General features: G+C 44.5%; 1 protein-coding gene across 1 annotated transcript in view; it reads right to left on the reverse strand.

Annotated features, from left to right (window-relative positions):
* Positions 1–20359, reverse strand: part of CLVS1 (clavesin 1) — a 167152-nt gene that overhangs the window by 137352 nt on the left and 9441 nt on the right. The window contains exon 2 of the mRNA XM_025265356.3: positions 13488–14115. Within this exon, the coding sequence (XP_025121141.1) occupies positions 13488–13942 (455 nt within the window). The 5' untranslated portion in view covers positions 13943–14115. The remainder of the gene's footprint in view (positions 1–13487; positions 14116–20359) is intronic.

Raw genomic sequence — 20359 nt, forward strand, 5'->3', positions numbered from 1 at the left:
AGCATCCTTGACTCTTCCTCCTTCATTGTCAAGTTCAACTGCACACAACTCTGGCCCCCTTAACAGGAATATTATCATTGAGGAGAGTCTACAAAGAGCTTCTCCCCTTTGGACTTTCCACTGTTTGAAACTTCTCCCCACCAGTTAGCCAAGAGGATGCTGTTGAGCCCTACTTTGTACCCGTGGATACCAAAGAGAATAACACCCAGCGTCCTGCCTCCAGGAGCTTCCTGGAGCATGACGAAGCATTCGGTAGAGAAGATTAGTGTGACAGGCATCCAGGGAAGAAAAGAAAGACATCAGAGCTGCCCCAGCTAGGGGCAAAGCTTCTTAGTGTGGAGCTGTTGTTCAGCTGCTCAGTCATATTCAACTCTTTGTGACCCCATGGACTGCAGCATGCCAGACTTCCCTGTCCTTCACCATCTCCCGGAATTTGCTCACTCAGGTCCATTGATTTAGTGATGCCATCCAACCATCTCATCCTTTGTCTTCCCCTTCTCCTCCTGCCCTCAATCTTTCCTAGCATCAGAGTCTTTTCCAGTGAGTGGGCTCTTCACATCAGATGGCCAAAGTATTGGAGCTTCAGCTTAAGCATCAGTCCTTCCAATGAATATGCAGGCTTGATTTCCTTTAGGATTGACTGGTGTGATCTCCATGCTGTCCAAGGGACTCTCAAGAGTCTTCTCTAGCACCACAGTTCTTAGCATGGAGAAGAGCTTTGAAATAGGTGTAGGGCTTGATCTGCTCTCAAGCATGAAGCCCCGATTCCTTGTTGCAGCAAGGCCTTTCACTCCTGGCCTCTGTCTACCTCCCCAGCCTCCTCTACCTCTGTGTGAGCCCTTACATTCTGCGCTTACCGCAACCAACAGAGGTTCTTCCAACATGGCTAGCTCTCTCTTCCCCAGATCCCTGCCCAGGTGCTTTCTTTTTTTCTCAAACAGCCTCCCTTATATTCTTCCCCTCTACCTGCTCAATCTTACTTCTCCTTCAAGTCAGGTAATGCCTCCAGGAAAATTTCTCTGAGGCCCCAGCTTCCAAGTTGGCTTAGATACCTTTTGTCAGTACTCCTGAAGGGCCCATGCTCACCTCACTGTGGGAATGAAAACTGAATAGTAGAAACCAGGTAACTAGAGGTGGGAAAGAGGTTTGATGAGAGGGGAGAGGGAAAGACAGAGAGAAGCCTGGCTCTGATGGAAGAGGTCCTTTGAGTAAGGAAAGTCATGCCAAATTCTTAAGGTTTTCTGTGGCAAAATGTGTGGCAAAGAGACTGACATAGGGGCTTCCCTGGTGATTCAGTGGTAGAGAATCCACCTGCCCTTGCAGGAGACATGGGTTCAATCTGTAATCTTGGAAGATCCCAAATGCCTTGGAGCAACTAAACTCGTGAGCCACAACTATTGAGCCTGTGCTCTGGAGCCCAGGAGCTGCAACTACTGAGCCCCTTGCCCTAGAGCCCATAATTTTCAACAAGAGAAACCACAGCAGAGAGAAGCCTGTGCGCCACAGCTAGAGAGCAGCCCCTGCTCTCTGCAACTAGAGAAAGCCCGTGCAGGGATGAAGACCCAGCACAGCCAAAAATAAATAAATAAAATTTTTTTTTAAAGAGAGACTGACACAGCTTTCTAGGGATCCCTTAAGGATTCCTGAGCAGGGAATTTGTGTGCGATCAGAGATTAGGTGACAACAATCCCCAAGAGCAGACTCCAGACATAGCCAGGTATTGTAAAGAAGGAGAAAGAGAGATACTCACCAACCAGCCTTGTGATTTTGCCTCGATTAAAAACCCTCTATTTAAAGTGAAGATAATAATTCTCTGCCATAAACTGTTGTGAGGATTAAATTCACAGTGTGGCACAGGACATACCCGATGCCTGGAAGCATCACTAATACCAACACACTCTCAACCAGGAAGATGCTGGCTGTTGTTTGCAGGAGTGCCATATTTGAAATCAGATTCAGAGACAGCCCGCAGAAGTATTAGAGCCAGGGAAGAAATACAGGCAAAGAGAAGAGAAACAGAGAATGTGCAAAGAAAAAAAAAATCACTTTAAAACCCTCACAACAAAATGTACCCTCTCTTTATTTTCCTGTCTGATGCTATATTTTGCAGTATAGTAGCAATAACTTCTACTGCTTTATGGTACACTCACAATAAATGGTTTGGGAGCTTGATTTACAGCCTTAGCGAAGTGCAGGCATTTAATCATCTCCAGCAGCTGCTTAAGGTTCGAATATCACCCTTCAGGAGTGATTACCCAGGAACCGTATTTAAAGGGCAGGAGAGCTGGGGGCTGACCCTCTGGTTGAGGTTCGGGGCTCAGGGACTGAGGGGGCTTCTTTCGAAGCTCTATAGTGTGCTCTTTGTAAAGTGATCAAAAGATGCTTCGTGGCTGACTGGGAACTGGAGAAAGTAGCTAACAGCCCAGAAGAGCTTCACATCATATAACAGAAGCCCCATAGGTTCTTAGGCGCTCATAAAGAAAGTCAGCTACACCCATGAGAAAATCTCACAGTGAAGGCAGCACCGTGATTAAAAACGCCCTCTCCCCATCCCCTCTTGTACTGACTCTGGCCTTCTGAAGAGCAGGACACATGGCCACTGGAGCAAGATTTCAAGTTAAATAATTGAGAGAATCTCTCTCTGAGCTGGCTGCTTCATCCAGGCCATGCTCCGGGAAGGACGAATTTATTCTTAGACCCTTGAATTTCTAGCCATTAGAGAAGACTCTTTTATCTACAAGGTAATGAGTGTCATGTCTTTTGAACTCCTGGGCTTATAAGTGAGAATTCGGGAGGAGCAGGTGGCCTGGAAAGATACGCTGTCAATAAAAGCTTGCTTTCCCGCTTCTGATGGTCCCTTCCTGCCACAAATGTGCCTGGCCTGCGTCACAAGGTTGCAGGAGCCATGTGACATCTGACTTCTACCGGAGGAGCAGCCACCCACTTAGGCAGGGACACGCGCTGCCAAGTTAATTCAGAGCAGGGACCCCACTGCTCTGCTGTCCATCCAATCCATACAGGAGATGCTTCTAACAGGCACGCTTTCAAGGGCCTGAGTGTGATCGAAGGGGATGTTGACGGTGGGCAGAAGGCAGCTGAGCCCTGAACTGAGAGGAATTAGAGCATGAGTGCTGAAGCATGTCTGATAAGGAGTTCTTGTGGAAGGAGAGGATTTAAAGGAAATATTTGAAGAACTATTTGACTAACCCATGTGGCGAGCCACACACACATCCAACAAGTTGAGGAAGACGTGTAAACTCTTCTAACTTCATTTCCACTCCCATCAGAAGCTTCTTAAAAGCACATAAGAGAGATGTAGTCCATTTTATAAAGACCTTAAACTGAATGAGAAATTGTTATCTTGGGCATTTCACACTCTGCGTCAGGTACAAGCGGGAAAACCACCTGAATTAAGGAAAAAAAGAAAGGGTTCTGTGTGTGTCAGACCCCTTCCTGCCTGGCACCTCATTTAACTCACACAGCTCTATTAAAGACACACAATTATTACCAGAGAGGAAACCAAGGGTCAGAGGAGGTACGTATCTCACCAGGGTCACAGCACTGGAACTGCAGAGCTGGGGTTCTTCTCACCAGCTGAACGCTGACACATGAACACTCATCTTAGTGGAAGGAACAAGCAGCAAAGAGGAACCTTCGTCACTATCTTAAATCAGACTCATATTAGGACCACTTTCTATGACATGTTCCAAGCAATATCCAGATTCCTCTGTTGGGCTTGGATTTTTTTTTTTTAAGTTGTTTTTGTTGTCACTGTTACTATGGTTAAATAATTACGTTAGAGGTTGGACAGGATCTTCAGCATTTGATTGGCCAGATTTTGGTGAGACTGGAGTACAACCTGTTGATTGATGAGGTCCTTTCCAAGTCTTTGGGGCCTGAGTGACTCTGGCAGAGGCTTGCATACTGGTACCTCAATGAGAGCCCCCCAGAATGACTGAATGACTGCCACGTTTGGCAAATGGGGCCTAGTGGTGAGCTGTGCAGAATGGTGTTAGGTCTGAGATCCAGCTTGTTGTAGCCATTTATCAGCTGTGTGGTCTTGGATGGGTTACTTAGCCTCTCTGAGTCTCAGTCATGTCACCTGCAAATTAAGGATGTGAATAGTGACCACCTAAGAGCATCGCTTGGAGAAGGCAATGGCACCCCACTCCAGTACTCTTGCCTGGAGAGTCCCATGGACAGAGGAGCCTGGTGGGCTGCAGTCCATGGGGTCGCTAAGAGTTGGATACGACTGAGCGACTTCACTTTCACTTTTCACTTTCATGCATTGGAGAAGGAAATGGCAACCCACTCCAGTGTTCTTGCCTGGAGAATCCCAGAGACGGGGGAGCCTGGCGGGCTGCCATCTATGGGGTCGCACAGAGTCGGACACAACTGAAGTGACTTAGCAGCAGCAGCAGCAAGAGCATCACTGCCTGCCACAGGGTGGGCCTCAACACGTTTGCTTTTGTGGTTGTCGTAATTCTCCTTCTCTTCGGTTCATTTTTGCTCACTCCCAAGGTCACAACAACTGGGAAACCTGTCACTCCTAGAGGGATGCTGGGAATGTTTCCATAGGAAGAGCAGACTGCGAGACATTTTCTGGAACCTCTCTCGACAGGCCTTGAGATTGGAGAGGAGGGCTCTCTCATGGCCCTGATGACAACAAGCGCCTGGCTCTGCTACACTCCTCCCCTCCCCAGCATTCAGCACTGACATGTTAGAAATCTGGCCCCTTTTGTTCACAAGTTCTTATACTTAGGATGGCGAAGCCCAATGGGATGCCGACCACCTGCTGCTTGTAAAAAGCTCTCGGATTCTCTTGCAAAAGCTAAAGGCGAACCTCCATCAAGTGGCTTATTTATAGTCTGAAGACTTGTATCCCACCTACTGCCTCGGGGTTTTACTCAGAAGAGAAAACCCTCTTAATACTCATCTCCCACCACAGCGCTGTCTGGACACGTGCCATGCCAGCCCTTCCGAGGTCACCACAGGTCAGCAGTAACCCGTGACGTTTGAAGGAGCCCAATCACCAGCGTATCCATCAAATCAATTACTGCCTGGTGTGAGGGGACAAGGAGCCGCTGAACACCTCCAGAAAACAGTGGTGAGTGGAAAAGCGCCTGTGCCCTGAGAGCAGATGGACTCCTGGTTGTCTGCTTCATTATAAAGTCAACATGGTAGTGTACTTGTTTCCAGAACCATGACAGTAGGAAGGTCAAGTCCCCTAGTAAGATCTATCTTCCCTTCGTTTTGTGCCTGGAGGGACTGGGGGCTGGTGTGAGATGCTGTTCTGGAAAAGGCGGCTCCTTAGGACCCTTGGGAATTTGCCCAGAGCCGGACGACTGTAGCCATTCAGCATGTCACTGGAGTGCATGGGAGAGCCAGTGAAGCCTGGATCCAACCCACTAAACAATAGCAAGTCATACAGTAAATAGATGGGATTCCCAGGTGGCTCAGGGGTTAAGAATCCACCTGCAATGCAGGAGACGCAGGTTCGATATCTGGGTCAGGAAGAACCCCTGGAGAATGAAACAACAACACACTCCAGTATTCTTGCCTGGAGAATCCCTTGGACAGAGGAGCCTGGTGGGCTACAGTCCATGGGGTCGCAAAGAGTCAGAGGTGATTGAAGCAACTGAGCAGGCACACATGCATACTAAGTAGCTAATTACAGTAGAAAGTGGTACCATTAATCGTCTCCATATATTGGATGCTAATGATGTGTCAAGGACTGTGCCGAGTGCTTTACCTGTATTATCACTAATTCCCACAGCAACCACGGGGGACAGGTAGGGTTATTGCCAGTTCCTATTTGAGAAAGCTGAAGTCTTAAAGGGGTTTCCCTGGTGGCTCAGATGGTAAGAACTGGCCTGCAATGCCGGAGACCTGCGTTTGATCCCTGGGATAGGAAGATCCCCTGGAGCAGGGAATGGCAATCCATTCCAGTATTCTTGCCTGGAGAACTCCATGGGCACAGGAGCCTGGCGGGCTAGAGATATAGTATTATACACTGTAATGTAATTGACTAGGAGCCAACTTAAGGCTCTTCCTGTGAGAAGTCGGACTGACCTGGGCAAAGCCATACTGAGCCAGGCTAGAACCCAAGGGATGGGAAAAAATCAGTAATTCCTATCCTGCCTACTTTAAAGTTTTGACATATTGTTCATGAAGAATTTTTGTTTGCATGAATTTTGATCCTAAAATATATTTTTTAAAAATATTATTTACTCTGATTAATGAGTGCTTTGGTGCCCCTTCAATTTTGTGCTCAGGCAAATACCCTAGCCCCTCACCCTGATCCAAACCCTGGGGCTGAGGTCTTGGCTCAGGCTCCCAGGTCTTCAAGCCAGATGGTTGTGCTTCATCACAGATGTTTTGTCCCTGGTTCTGTATGTTGGGGAAGGAGAGCCCACAGGATTCACTGCCTACTTATAATAACTCTCTATACTTGAAAGTAGTAATCAAGCTGTTCATCAGCTGCCTTTTCTCTCTACTAAATTACCCTACCGTGGCTCTTCCTTACAATGTGTCAGCCTCCTTAAAGAACCAAATTTTCAACTCATTTTCAACCTGGCCACTGACTTTTGAGCTTGTAGTTGTAAATAATACAAGGACAAAAGAATGTCCGGTATAATTTTACTTATTTGGACTTGCAATGCATTTCTGATTGTTTTTCCTTCCCCCACTAAAGTACTTGGGGGCCAGCTTGTCTACAGAGCACTAATGGATGCTACCGTAATCTATGAAAGTGAAAGTGTTAGTCGCTCAGTTGTGTCCGATTCTTTGCAACCCCATGGACTGTAGCCTGCTAGGCTCCTCTGTCCATGTATTTTTCTAGGCAAAAATACTGGAGTGGGTTGCCATTCCCTTCTCCAGGGGACCTTCCCACACAGGGATCAAAGCCTGGGTCTCCTGCATTGCAGGCAGGCTCTTTACCATCCAGGCCACCAGTGTAGCCAACTGTAGTCTGTGGCAAGGCTGTTATTACCTGAGCCACCCTGCTCCCAATGCTTTTCTGATATCCTGAGACTATAATAATCATAAAAAGCATAATGGACTATAATCAGCATAATAAAAGGACAGGTGACTTCTCAGAGCCTCCCAGCCACAATTGAGCTACTGTGTAGGACTCTGGAGCAGGGTGTCTTGGAGTCTTAACCTATTGTCTGTACTTTTCAGGTGGAGGGAAGTTAGTCATGGCATCAAATTCTGCCACCCTTAGAACATCCTGTGGGCCAGTATCCTACATCTCTACCTGATTTGGGGTTCTTTCTTAAGAAACAACTGCCATTTATTGACTGTGCTTGTGTGCGTCCTAAGTCACTTCAGTTGTGTCCAACTCTGTACAACTCTATGAACTGTAGCCCACCAGGCTCCTCCATCCATGGGAACTCTCCAGGGAAGAATACTGGAGTGGGTTGCCATGCCTTCCTCCAGGGGATTTTCCCCACCCAAAGATCAAATCCACATCTCCTATGTTTCCTGCATTGGCAGACAGGTTCTTTAACACTAGACCTGGGGACTCCCACATTGCAGGCAGATTCTTTGCCCTCAGAGACACCAGGAAAGCCTATTTATTGACTACCAACTAATGTTAGTCTATGATCATGGTCATCTCAGGTGAGAAACTGAGGTTAATAAGAGTTTAATCAACTTGCTCAAGATCATAGGGCTGGTTGGAAGGGGGCTGGGATTTGAAGCTGGCCATCTGGCTTCCAAGTCTGTGCATTTAATCATTATCTTATTCTGCCTCTTGGACCCTATCAACTGCAGCAATTGGGGTTAATCCTTGCAACAGCTCCACATGCCAGATAGTATACCCATTTCTGCTCTTTGGGACTCCATGGACTGTAGCCCACCAGGCTCCTCTGGCCATGGGATTCTCCAGGCAAGAATACTGGAGTGGGTAGCCATTTCCTTCTCCAGAGGATCTTCTTGACCCAGGGATGGAACCCAGGTCTCTTGCATTGCAGGTGGATTCTTTATCATCTGAACTACCAGGGAAGCCCCAAAATAGTTTAGCCAAATTTAACTCTTTTTTTTTTTTAACTGAGCAAAATAAAAAAAATAAAAAAACAGACATGGTTCCTCAGTGCTCACATCTTCCCCTCCATGGGAATGGCATTTCTGGGCACATCAGACTGTGTGGCCCCCATGAAAGTATGCAACTCAGAGAGAAACAAGATGGAGATTTCTTTTTTATCAGCCCTTAAGGGAAAAGCTGTGAATTCTTGCCAATACTGATGGGAGTTTAGGTGAGAAAGATCAAAAGGCTCATTGAGCAAGAGTGGCCCCTGAGACTTCTGTTACACACTGGGCCAGTGAGCTGAAATGTACACTCTGCTGGCCGTGGAGGTGCCGAGTTCCTTCCATGAATTAGTAGGCAGTGCAACCTAGTGCGTCGTGTCCAACTCTTTGCGACCCCATGGTCTGTAGCCCGCCAGGCTCCTCTGTCCATGGGATTCTCCAGGCAAGAATACTGGAGTGGGTTGCCATTTCCTTCTCCAGGGGATCTTCCTGACCCAGGGATGGAACCCACAACTCTTGTGTCTCTTGGATAGGCAGGCGAATTCTTTACCACTACTCCACCTGGGAAGCCCAAATGAGTAGGTGGGTGCTGATTTAATATGGCTCATTTCCATTCAGCCTGGCTGCCTCAGAAAAGACCGAAGTCTAAAAGCTCCTGCCAAGACCCCATTTCTGGAGGAGGCTGGTGGATGCGCTGGGAGCCCAGAGACTCCTGGGCCTCTGTGTGCATACTCAGCTCTGCCCATGCCCCTGCTGGACAGCAATCCCTGTCACTCACCAGTCTGTGCTCTCGCTCAGGCTGTCCAGGGTCTAGATGAATGAGATTTACATAGTTTTAATAAATATTAATAACAGTTTTAATCTCAGTAAACCTTTCATATGAGACATTCAAATAGCTTTCCAGTTGTCTCAGGCTCCCCGAGAGAGTCAAGCAATCATTTTGCAAAGCTACACCAACTCTTCAGGCCTCCGGGGCTCTGTTAGGCTACGTCTGTGTGATGGGGAACATGTCTGGGGAGAAAGCTGACAAGTGCTGAAGACAGCAAGGGGCAGATAGATTCATCAGCCCACTTCCATCTTCAAATATCATACTCTTGTCTCTGGTTTCAATTTATTTACCATCTGTGCTATATTATTTTTATTTGTTGCTGTTGTTTAGTTGCCAAGTCATGTCCAACTCTTTGCAACCCCATGGACTGTAGCTTCTCTGTCCATGGGATTTCCCAGGCAAGCATACTGGAGTGGGTTTCCGTTTCCTCCTCCAGGGGATCTTCCTGACCCAGGGATTGAACCTGAGTCTCTTGCATTGGTAGGTTGATTCTTTACCACTGAATACTATAAACCCATTATAGTATTCATGTTAATACTTTTAGTATTACTGAGTGCTTACCATGTACCATGCAATGAGCTGTGTACCTTAAATGCATTATTTCATTCAGTCTTCTCAGCTACATTATTAAATAACCTTGCTTATCATCCCCACCTTCCAGGTGAGAAAACAGAGTCAGAAAACAGAGAGGTTACTTGTCCCACTCGGGTCATATAACCAGTAAAACACATGACAGTATCCTTGTTCAGACTGAGGTTTGTTTGCTTCTGATCATCTGTGGCTGTCAGTGGGATAGCCTTAACCTTTCACCTTCTTGTTAAAGCCAAAATGGTTTGGAACAAACAGTATTCTACAATTAAATTAAAAAAAAAAACTGCCTTTAGCCTGGACAGGAGGGGAGTGATAATGGATACATGTATATATATGGCTGAGTCCCTTTGCTGTACGCCTGAAACTATCACAACATTGTTAATCAGCTATACTCCAGTATGAAATAAAAAGTTAAAAAAAATGCTGCTTCAAGTAGACCCAGCCTTTGGTGGAGGAAGAGAGGAGAGGTGGAACTAAGAGTGAGTATGTGTATACGTGTGCGTGTGAGAGAGAGAGATTACTTCAAAGAACCTCATGAATCAGAAACCTATAAAGTGAATTTTAAAATCCCTCTCCATCCATAGGATCAGGCTGAATGAGCTTCACATTCATGAACCATTAGAGATGGAAGGTGTTTCAGAGATTACCTAGTTTACGCTCTTCATCTTACACCTGAAGAAACTGAGGAGAAGAGACATGAAGTACCTCGTTCAAGGTTATCATAATCATAAAGATTAGAATGACTCCCTTGTAGACTTGTTTCTTCTTTCTTCTTAACACCACATTTGGAGATATGTATGGACCAAAGACTAACAGAAAACAAGATACTCTATGGTGATGGTCTCTTCATGTGTAAATCATCGCTTACTGGTGTTCTGTGTGTCACGTGTCTTAGCAGGCGGAAGTTCTCAAACACATATGACAACTACGCACCGATGAAGTCAGCACGATCATTCTCCAGAGTCATCAGATTTTACTGTTCCAAAATCCAAAATGTTCATGTGGCCTTTCCGAGAGGACAGCTGTTCCTGCTAGTAAAACTAGGGCTCCCGTCCTCTGTGGATGGCTTATGTCTCAGAGGGAATTCTCCTGTGGTAGGGGTCAGCCGTCCCTGTGTTTGCATCATTACTGGACAGTGGGTGCCCAAAGGACTGTTTGCTGGGAGGGACCTTGCATTTCCGTCATGTCCTCCGTGACTTAGCCCACACTCTGGCACCAAGTCTACACTCATCAAATGTTTGTCGAGTGAATGATGTATGAGTGAATGTGAAGACCTGGAAATCTTTAACCGGAAGATAATTGCTTTACAACGTTGTATCAATTTCTGATGTATGACAACACGAATCAGCCATGAGTATACATATGTCTGCTCCCTCTTAAGCCTTCCTCCCACCCCCACCTGCCTCCCGCCGCACTAGGTTGTTGCGGACATCCGGCTGGGCTCCCTGTGCTCTACAGCAGCTTCCCGCTAGCTACCATTCCACATGGTGGTGTATACATGTCAATCTCAACTTCCCAATTTGTCCCACACTCTCCTTCCTCTGCTGTGCCCCCAAGTCCGTTCTTTACATCTTCATTTCTATTCCTGCCCTGCAAATAGGTTCATCAATTTAAAAGAAAAAAAAAATGGACCAAATTCATTAACAGATCCTTCACGATAAAATATATACAGATGGCAAGTTAGCATATGGAAAAAAAAAGACCTAGAAATCTTTCTTATCGGTACAGCACTGTAAGGAGAGGCTCATCCTTAACGCTTATGGGATAACAGAGCAGAGACATAGCAGGGCCTCCTGGGCTGAGGTGCAGATCTGAACAGTCTATATATAGACTGATAGTATTAAAACATTCCAATACCTTTTCAGGGTTTGTTGTTGTTTAGTCACTCAGTCGTGTCTGACTCTGCAACCCCATGGACTGCAGAATGCCAGGTTTCCCTGTCCTTCACCATCCAGATTGCCCTATTCCAATTTTTCAACCAGAAAACAGTCAGTGGGGTTGCTAAGGTGTCCTACGCTAATCATTATCTTTAGGGTGAGGCCTAGTCATATGAGGCACTAAACAGCACCCTAGAAATTTCTTTTAATTATATTTGGATGAGGGACTCTTTGGTATATTTTGAAAGTTAAACCTGTGTTTCCCCAAGTACCATAATTTCAGTATGATACCCCTGTGAGAGCTCAAGTCACAGGAGAAGTTTTGGAGATTAATCCATACATTCTTTCTAATTCAACATTTATTGCCTATTGGACTATGTGCCCAAGAGATAAACATGAAAAAGGTGCAGTCTGTTCCCTCAAGGAAACTGCAGTCTTGGGAGGAGGAGTAAGAAAAAACACACACGTAGGCCTGCAATTATAATAAAGCCAAGATAGAACTCGCTCTCAAGTCAACCCCCATTCTGTATCTCACTAGTGTGTGACACTGAATGAGTTGCTTAACTTTGCAAAACCCTGCATCATCAAATGTAAAATTGGGATCATAGGAATACCATCATGAAAAGTTCTTGGGTGGATTAAATGAGATTATATGTGTTCAAAAATATCAGCTATAATAACAGTGGTTCTTACACTGCTGTTGTAAGTACTTGAGTGGAAATACGTGAGCAGAAGAAGACACCTCATTGAAATAGGGTTGGGATGGACGTTCTGAAGACTACCTTTCCGAAGAACACTAGAGATAGGTATGAGATAGTAGGCAGGTTATGGCCAAGTTGATTGGACTTGGCATACGAAATGTTGATCCCTCCTTTAAGTCTCTGGTGGAGTGAGTCCAGAGGAGGTGACTAATACTAATAATACAATTATTAGTATATAAGGCAAAGCTTATACTTCCAACCAGCTGGACCGGAGACCATGAAAAAGAGCAGAGGGTGAAGCAGAGCAGGAGGTGAAGAAGATGAATTGTAAAGGGCTTTATTTTACTTTGAAGACTTGCAGGTCATTGAAGAATTTTAATGAGAGGAGTGACATAGTGGAATTTTGGGAGGGTTACTCTGACGATTATAAAGACTAAAATGGCTCAGAAGACACTGGACCAGAGGCACGGAGCCTGTCAGAAGGCTGTCTGAGTGATGAACGTGAGAAACGAGAACTTACACTAGGGCAGTAGCCATGGGAGCCAAGAGAAACAAGAGCCGGTTTTAAAAAGAAAGGAGCAGGACTCAGCAATTAATGAAATGTGAGGAGCAATGGCAGGGAGCCGTCCAGGGAGACACTCAGATTTCTGGCTCAAGAGACTGGATGGATGGAAGAGCGGGAAAGATGATGCACTCAGTTTGGGACGTGTTGAGTTTGTAGTTCTTTATGGGACTTTCAGGAGAAATGCTGAAAGGCATTTGGGTGGAAAGGTCTGGCATGCAGAAAAAATGTCAGATATTAAACTCTTAGACAGGATCCAAAGAATTCTTTCATGTGTTGAAAATACTTGATTTAAAACCATCTACTGAATCCACTTTTGTTGTTGTTACAGATGAGAACATGAAAGACAGACTATATGGATCTTCTAAAAGACCAGATTCCAGTTTTATGAAAATATATGACCCCCTTTGTTGAATAGAATAACTTCTGAGGTCTCTACAATTCTAACTTGTGTTCCAAAACATTGCTGTGGATCTGGAATCACCTTCTGATGTCAGTGAAAGACCCGTGGCCTTGAAATTTTTTTCGTGGATGAAGATAAGGAGTGCATGCGTGTGTGCTAAGTAGCTTCAGTCATGCCTGACTCTGTACGACTCTATGGACTGTAGCCCGACAGGCTCTGCTGTCTGTGGGATTCTCCAGGCAAGAATACTGGAATGGGTTGCCATGCTCTCTTCCAGAGGATCTTTCTGACCCATGGATCGAACCCACATATGTTAATGTTTCCTGTATCAGCAGGCAGGTTCTTTACCACTGGCGCCATCTAAGAAGCCTGGATGTAGAGAATATATATGTTTAAATAAGAGCCCATTATCCATAAAGTCTTGTAGCCCCAAACATGCAGTGACAATGCTTATGAAACAGAGGAACCAAATAAAGACACTATCTACATTTACCTACTCTGATCCCAATTGGCTGCGAACAGCAGAAGAATCTTCCTGCCGTAGTGATCACGGCTTTCCAGCACTCCAGGGAACCCATCGATGAGAGCCCTCTTAATGCCAGGATCATCAGCCTTGAAGTTTTTGAACATGTCCAGGTTTAGCTGGCGGTACTGGAAGTACTGGGCCAGGAGTCTGAAGGCATCTGCTTGGTGAAACTTCCTGGCTCGGAGAAACCTCAGGATGAAGGCATCATCTGTGCGTAAGAATCCGATGTCAGGCCTGGTGATGATCATGTCTCTGACTTGCTGGATATCCTGGTGTAAAACGTCTGGGTTTTCATTCAGTTCCAGGCGTGCTTTCTCTATAGTCTCTGGGCTGAGTCCAGCCTGTAAATGGGTCATCTTGGCCGAATCTCCTTTCAAAGTGCTTAATTTCTGATGTTTGGGAAAAAAAGAGACTGGTCCCATTCACGTGATGGTCTGCTGAAATCGTGGCCCATTCAACAGTCTTTTTACCACCAAGCTGCCACTGAAATAGACAAGCAGAGGCTCTTCTTTCTGTTCCCGGAAAATGGTTGGACATTCAGATTCTATGTGGTGGTGGCCAGCCAGAAGAGAAGCCAAACCAAGGCCATTGCTTACTGCAAAACAAATACACACAAGAGAGATAAATAGATGATAGAAAGAAGGTCTGGGCAAATGACCTGGAACTCAGAAAAGCAGTATATTATGCTGTAGAGATGATTAGAAGAATAAAGGGTATATATTATTTAAAATAGGATCTTTGGTATAATTTCGTTATTCACACCTTCAGTATGTAATGGGCTTCCCTGATAGTTCAGTTGGTAAAGAATCTGCCCGCAGTGCAAGAAATCCCGGTTTGATTCCTGGGTCAGGAAGATCTGCTGGAGAAGGGATAGGCTACCCACACCAAGTATTCTTGGGCTTCCCTTATGGCTCAGCTGGTAAAGAACCCTCCTGCAATGTGGGAGACCTGGGTTTGATGCCTGTGTTGGGAGAAGGGAAAGGGTACCACTCCAGTATCCTGGCCTGGAGAATTCCATGGACTGTATAAACCACAAGTTGCAGAGTCAGACACGACTGAGTGACTTTCGCCTTCACTTTTCAGTGTGTAATATGCAAGTCTTTGCAATTCATTTAGGAAGTTTTTAATGATACCAACTAATTAACAGTCTACAGTCAGACAGCTTGCTTTTTTAATGAGTTACCCAAGAAAAGAGAAAAATCCTCCTCTGTTGCAGCCTGTTTTATGGGGCCGTTCACAGGCATTCAATCAGAGACATTAGGGCCTCCATTAGCTTCTTTTCTCAGTTTCTTTCACAGAAATACCCCCTTTTTTAAAGGCAGCCATTTGCAGCTTAACAGTGAAAAGGGGCTTTTAAAAGTCACCCTATTGTAACCCCATGGTACCTAATTACTCAAACTGAACTAAATGAACTGGAGCAGGGAGAGAAGGACAGGCTTATGGCTGGAAGCTTGACCTTCGATAATCAAATTCAACAGCAAAGAGAGACAGGCTCCTGTGAGGACATTTCCCAGCAGTTTCACTCTTCTGCTGAGGACAAAAGGTCTTGGAACTCTTAGTTGTCTTCTTTCCTTGCCCAATATCCATACAGACTTCAAGGTCATTTTTTGGTATAACTTTTCTATTATCCTAAGATATTACTTTACTTATGATAATGATTAAGTTCTTTGTTTCATTTTTCCCTTGGTGAAATGTCTTAATTTTTAATTTATTTTTTATTGAAGAATAGTTGAATTGCAATGCTTTGTTAATTACTGTTATACAGCAAAGTGACTCAGTTATTCTTTTTCATATTCTTTTCCATTATGGTTTATCACAGGATATTGAATATAGTATCCTGTGCTATGCAGTAGGACCTTGTTTTTTTTATTTTTTCCATTCTATATATGCCAGTTTGCATCTGCTAATCCCAAACTCCCAATCCAGCCCTCTCCCACCCTCCTCTCCCTTGGCAACCACCAGTCTGCTCTCTATGTGTGATTCTATTTCTATCTCACAGATAGGTTCATTTGCGTCATATTTTAGATTCCACATCTAAGAGATATCATATGGTATTTGTCTTTCCCTTTCTGACCTGCAATTCCAATCCTAGGCATATAACCAGACAAAACTATAATTCAAAAAGATACATGTTCACAGCAGCACTTTTCACAGTAGCCATGACATGGAAACAATCTAAATGCCCATTGACAAATGAATTGATAAAGAAGACATGGTACATATACACCATTGACCAATGAATGGAAAAAAGATGTGGTACATACACAAAACTGAATACTACTCAGTCATAAAAAAGAACCGTGAACTTCCAGATGTTCAAGCTGGATTTCAAAAAGTCAGAAGAACCAGAGATCAATTTGCCAACATCTGCTGGATCATCGAAAAAGCAAGAGAGTTCCAGAAAAACATCTACTTTTGCTTTATTGACTACACCAAAGCCTTTGACTGCTGGGAGCCAGTGTGAGGACCTCCACCCATGGCAAAGGTCATGAGGAAGGAGGCTCGACATACGCAAAGGCGGGATTGAGCCTCCGGAGTCCCCCTGGAAATTCTCGAGCATCTACCCCCAAAACCAGAGTCTGCCTACTTTACTACTTTGTGCTCTCACCTACACCTCTGACTTTACAGGGGGCTGTCCCCCACCGCCTCTTTCGGAGAAGGAGTTAACTTAGAGCTCCAGTTAATAATAATTCCTGGGCGTGATAGGAGTGTTTCAACCTACAAACTCTTCTGAAGGTTCTCTAGCCTGCCTGACAGGCTTCTCCGGCCACATGTGATTGCTCACAGCCTCCCAACCGTGAGAGGCACGAGATGCTTTAAACCTTCTAAAAACAGGTTCTTTAGAGAAGTTAGTAAACTATTAGCATAAGTATAGTGGGCTGATTAGAAATCGTATTGGTGAAGGGTTTTTCATTTGTTGAGCCAATGTTTACTGCTAAGTCTCCACATCCCCTGCCCTTATACACATTAATGAATATATAGAAGAAATAAGTATTAACCTTTGACATTAATCACATTAGACCTTAGGCTAAGCAAATTCTTTCCTTAATTAAACCCACTACACCCTCATCCTATAGGAATGTAACTTTATCTGGTACCTTCGGAAGGTGGCATCTGTTTTAAGAATAATCACCCCTGGAGAAATAAGTGTTCTGGTTGACTGACCGCTGTCACAAGGAGAGGGTCATAAATTGTCAGCAGGCCCCCTGGCCAGAAGATGATGTAACACCCCTAAGACCTCTGTATACATCTGTATGAAGCACCTGACTTTAATAAAAGTCAGGACTGCTGACCCCGCGTGACTTTTGTATAACATCTCAGAGTATAAAAACAGACCCTGGAAAAATAAAAAATGGGATCAGTTCCTCTAAAGACTGGTCTCCCCATGTCGTTCTCTCTCTCAAACTCTGGCTGAGTTTCCATCTGGAGCGCGGAGCCCCCCAAGCTTACTAATTTTGCCTGGGCTTCTAAGATCCGACCGGGGAGGCCTCAGTGTCTCCTCTCCTTCGGGAGAATGGAAGGACGCCTGTGGCCTACGTAAGTGGTGCAAGCTTCTTGTCTTGAAGTTTTATTGGTTTCCCGCATAAACCAAGCTACTCAGCCTCTTTTCTCCACTGAATTTTCCTGCTGAGCTATCCTCATGCTATTACTCTTTATATCTCTAATTAATATCTAATTAAAGCCAGTGTATTCGCCAACCCCGTCTCTCCTTCGAATTTCCCTGGATCCACCGGGGCTGGACCCCGGCAAGTGGTGCCCAATTTGACTGTGTGTATCACAACTAACTGTGGAAAATTCTTAAAGAGAAGGGATACCAGATCACCTGACCTGCCTGTTAAGAAATCTGCATGCAGGTCAAGAAGCAACAGTTAGAACTGGACATGGAACAGCAAACTGGTTCCAAACTGGGAAAGGATTACGTCAAGGCTGTATATTGTCACCCTGCTTATTTAACTTATATGCAGAGTACCTCATGTGAAATGCCAGGTTGGATGAAGCACAAGCTGGAATCAAGATTGCTGGGAGAAATGTCAATAACCTCAGATATGCAGATGACACCACTCTTATGGCAGAAAGTGAAGAGGAACTAAAGAGCCTCTTGATGAAAGTGAAAGAGAAGAGTGAAAAAGTTGGCTTAAAACTCAACATTCAGAAAACTAAGATCATGGCATCCAATCCCATCACTTCATGGGAAATAGATGGGGAAACAATGGAAACAGTGAGAGACCTTATTTTTTGGGGCTCCAAAATCACTGCAGATGGTGACTGCAGCCGTGAAATTAAAAGAAGCTTGCTCCTTGGAAGAAAAGCTATGACCAACCTAGACACCATATTAAAAAGCAGAGACATTACTTTGGCAACAAAAGTCCGTCTAGTCAAAGCTATGGTTTTTCCAGTAGTCATATATAGATGTGAGAGTTGGACTATAAAGAAAGCTGTGCGCCAAAGAATTGATGCTTTTGAACTGTGGTGTTGGAGAAGACTCTTGAGAGTCCCTTGGACAGCAAGAAGATCCAACAAGTCAATCCTAAAGGAAATCAGTCCTGAATATTCATTGGAAGGACTGATGCTAAAGCTGAAACTCCAATACTTTGGCCACCTTATGCGAAGAACTGACTCATTTGAAAAGACCCCGATGCTGGGAAAAATTGAAGGTGGGAGGATAAGGGGATGACAGAGGATGAGATGGTTGGATGGCATCACCGATGCGATGGATATGAGTTTGAGTAGGCTCTGGGAGTTGGTGATGGACAGGGAGGCCTGGCATGCTGCAATCCATGGGGTCGCAAAGAGTCAGACACGACTGAGCAACTGAACTGAACTGATAAGAAAGAATGAAATTAATGCTGTTGGTAGCAACATGGATGCAACTAGAGATTAGCATACTTAATGATTGTTTTAAGCCCCTCGGGTTTTTCTATCTAAATGGTATACAGACAAATGCTCACATTATTTGCATTTTTCTCATTTTAAATGTTTAAGCTCTCTCAGACATCAGTTTGGTCCAACCTAGAAGTACAAAAAATCAGAAGACATTAGGTTTAAAAAAACTTGGAGGCATGTATTTTTTTCCCCAGCTTTCCTAGATCAAACAGTATTTGCAATAATAGGCAGAACATTTACTTACAACATTATTATTAACACTTTATCATACAAAATAATTTTAAAGATAAAATGATTCTTTCAACTTAATTTAGGACTAGCTGTAATTTCTATAGGGAGATAATCACTTCACACATTTCTGCTTTATATTGCCTTTGTGATAGATGAAAATGGGTTCAGGTAATTAGTATTCATTTTCAAGAATGAATGTAGAATAGTAAAAGTTTTATTTATAAAACGTTAGCTTTGCAAAGTAATTTGTAAAAAGTAACATTTAGCTATGAAAGTGAGAAAATAAGTATAACAATGTCTTTATTCTCACTGATTCCAAAACTGAAGATAGTAAAGGAATATAGTGCTCTATGAACTAGTCCCAGGATTGGAAGAATGTTTAAAATCCATCTAGTTCAACGTCCATCTGATGTTAAAATTCCCTCTTTAACAACCTCACCACACTCTTTCGAAAAGTTCCCTTGTCTGATGTCTCCCTCTTCAAATTCTTCCCTGGACTTCCCTGGTGGCTCAGATGGTAAAGTATCTGGCTACAATGCTTGAGACCCAGGTTCAATCCCTGGGTCAGGAAGGTCTCCTGGAGAAGAAAATGGCAACCCACTCCAATATTCTTGCCTGGAAAATCCCATGGATGGAGGAGCCTGGTAGGCTACAGTCCATGGGGTCACAAAGAGTTGGACACAACTGAGCAACTTCACTTCTTCAAATTCACCTCGATACCCACTGTGCGCTTCCTTGGTGGCTCAGACGGTAAAGGATCCACCTGCAATGCGGGAGACCTGGGTTTGATTCCTGGTTTGGGAAGATCCCCTGGAGGAGGAAATGGCAACCCACTACAGTATTCTTTCCTGGAAAATCCCCATGGACAGAGATCCTGGCAGGCTACAGTCCATGGAGTTGCACAGAGTTGGACATGACTGAGAGACTAAGCATGCAGCATACCCACGGCAATCTATCTTGACTCGCACCAACCAGTGGCTGAGATGATCATATAGTTTATTTCCAAATTTAGACACCAGGAGGCGCTAATAACAATAATACAGGGACAACAAGCAGAACTGGGCTACAGTGCCGAGCAAACCCAGATGATCCCTCTACTAGTGCATGGCCTTTCTGTCGCTACTGCCAGTGGGCAAATTGCAGCACCCATTTATGTATGGGTGACCCCATTAGCATTTGATGTTGATGACTTCTTAAAACTATTTTCCCACTCTTTTCTGTAATTCCATGTACCCTATTTTTCTCCCAACCTCTGTTCATTCCTGCTCCATCTTCTTATGTGCTCACCACTTCTATGTATTATTTTGCAGGGTCCAGCCATGATTTAACCAGCTACATGTGGGTGACTTCAGTCCATAGCTCTCTCCTGATGTTCAGGTGTACTTATATATCCAGCTGCTTACTGAACACCCCCACCTAGATGTCCCCTAGGCCCCACACACTCAATATGTTCAAAACTGAATTCATCATAGTTCCTCATCCTGAATCTGCTCTTCCACCTCCCCCTCTTACTGACTGACATCATCTGTGTCATTTCCCACGCTGGAAGCCTGGGCGTCAACTATTATTCCATCCCCTCTCTTACTGCCCACATTCAGGCAATCACTTCCATAATATTTCTCACATCTTCCCATCTTTCCATCCATTTTCATGGTCTTTGTTTAGACCACATCACCACTCATCTGTTTAGTCCTGCAATATCCTCTTGATGGTATCCTTGCTGC

This window comes from Bubalus bubalis, chromosome 15, assembly GCF_019923935.1.
Source record: "Bubalus bubalis isolate 160015118507 breed Murrah chromosome 15, NDDB_SH_1, whole genome shotgun sequence".
NCBI classification, from domain to species: Eukaryota; Metazoa; Chordata; class Mammalia; order Artiodactyla; family Bovidae; genus Bubalus; species Bubalus bubalis.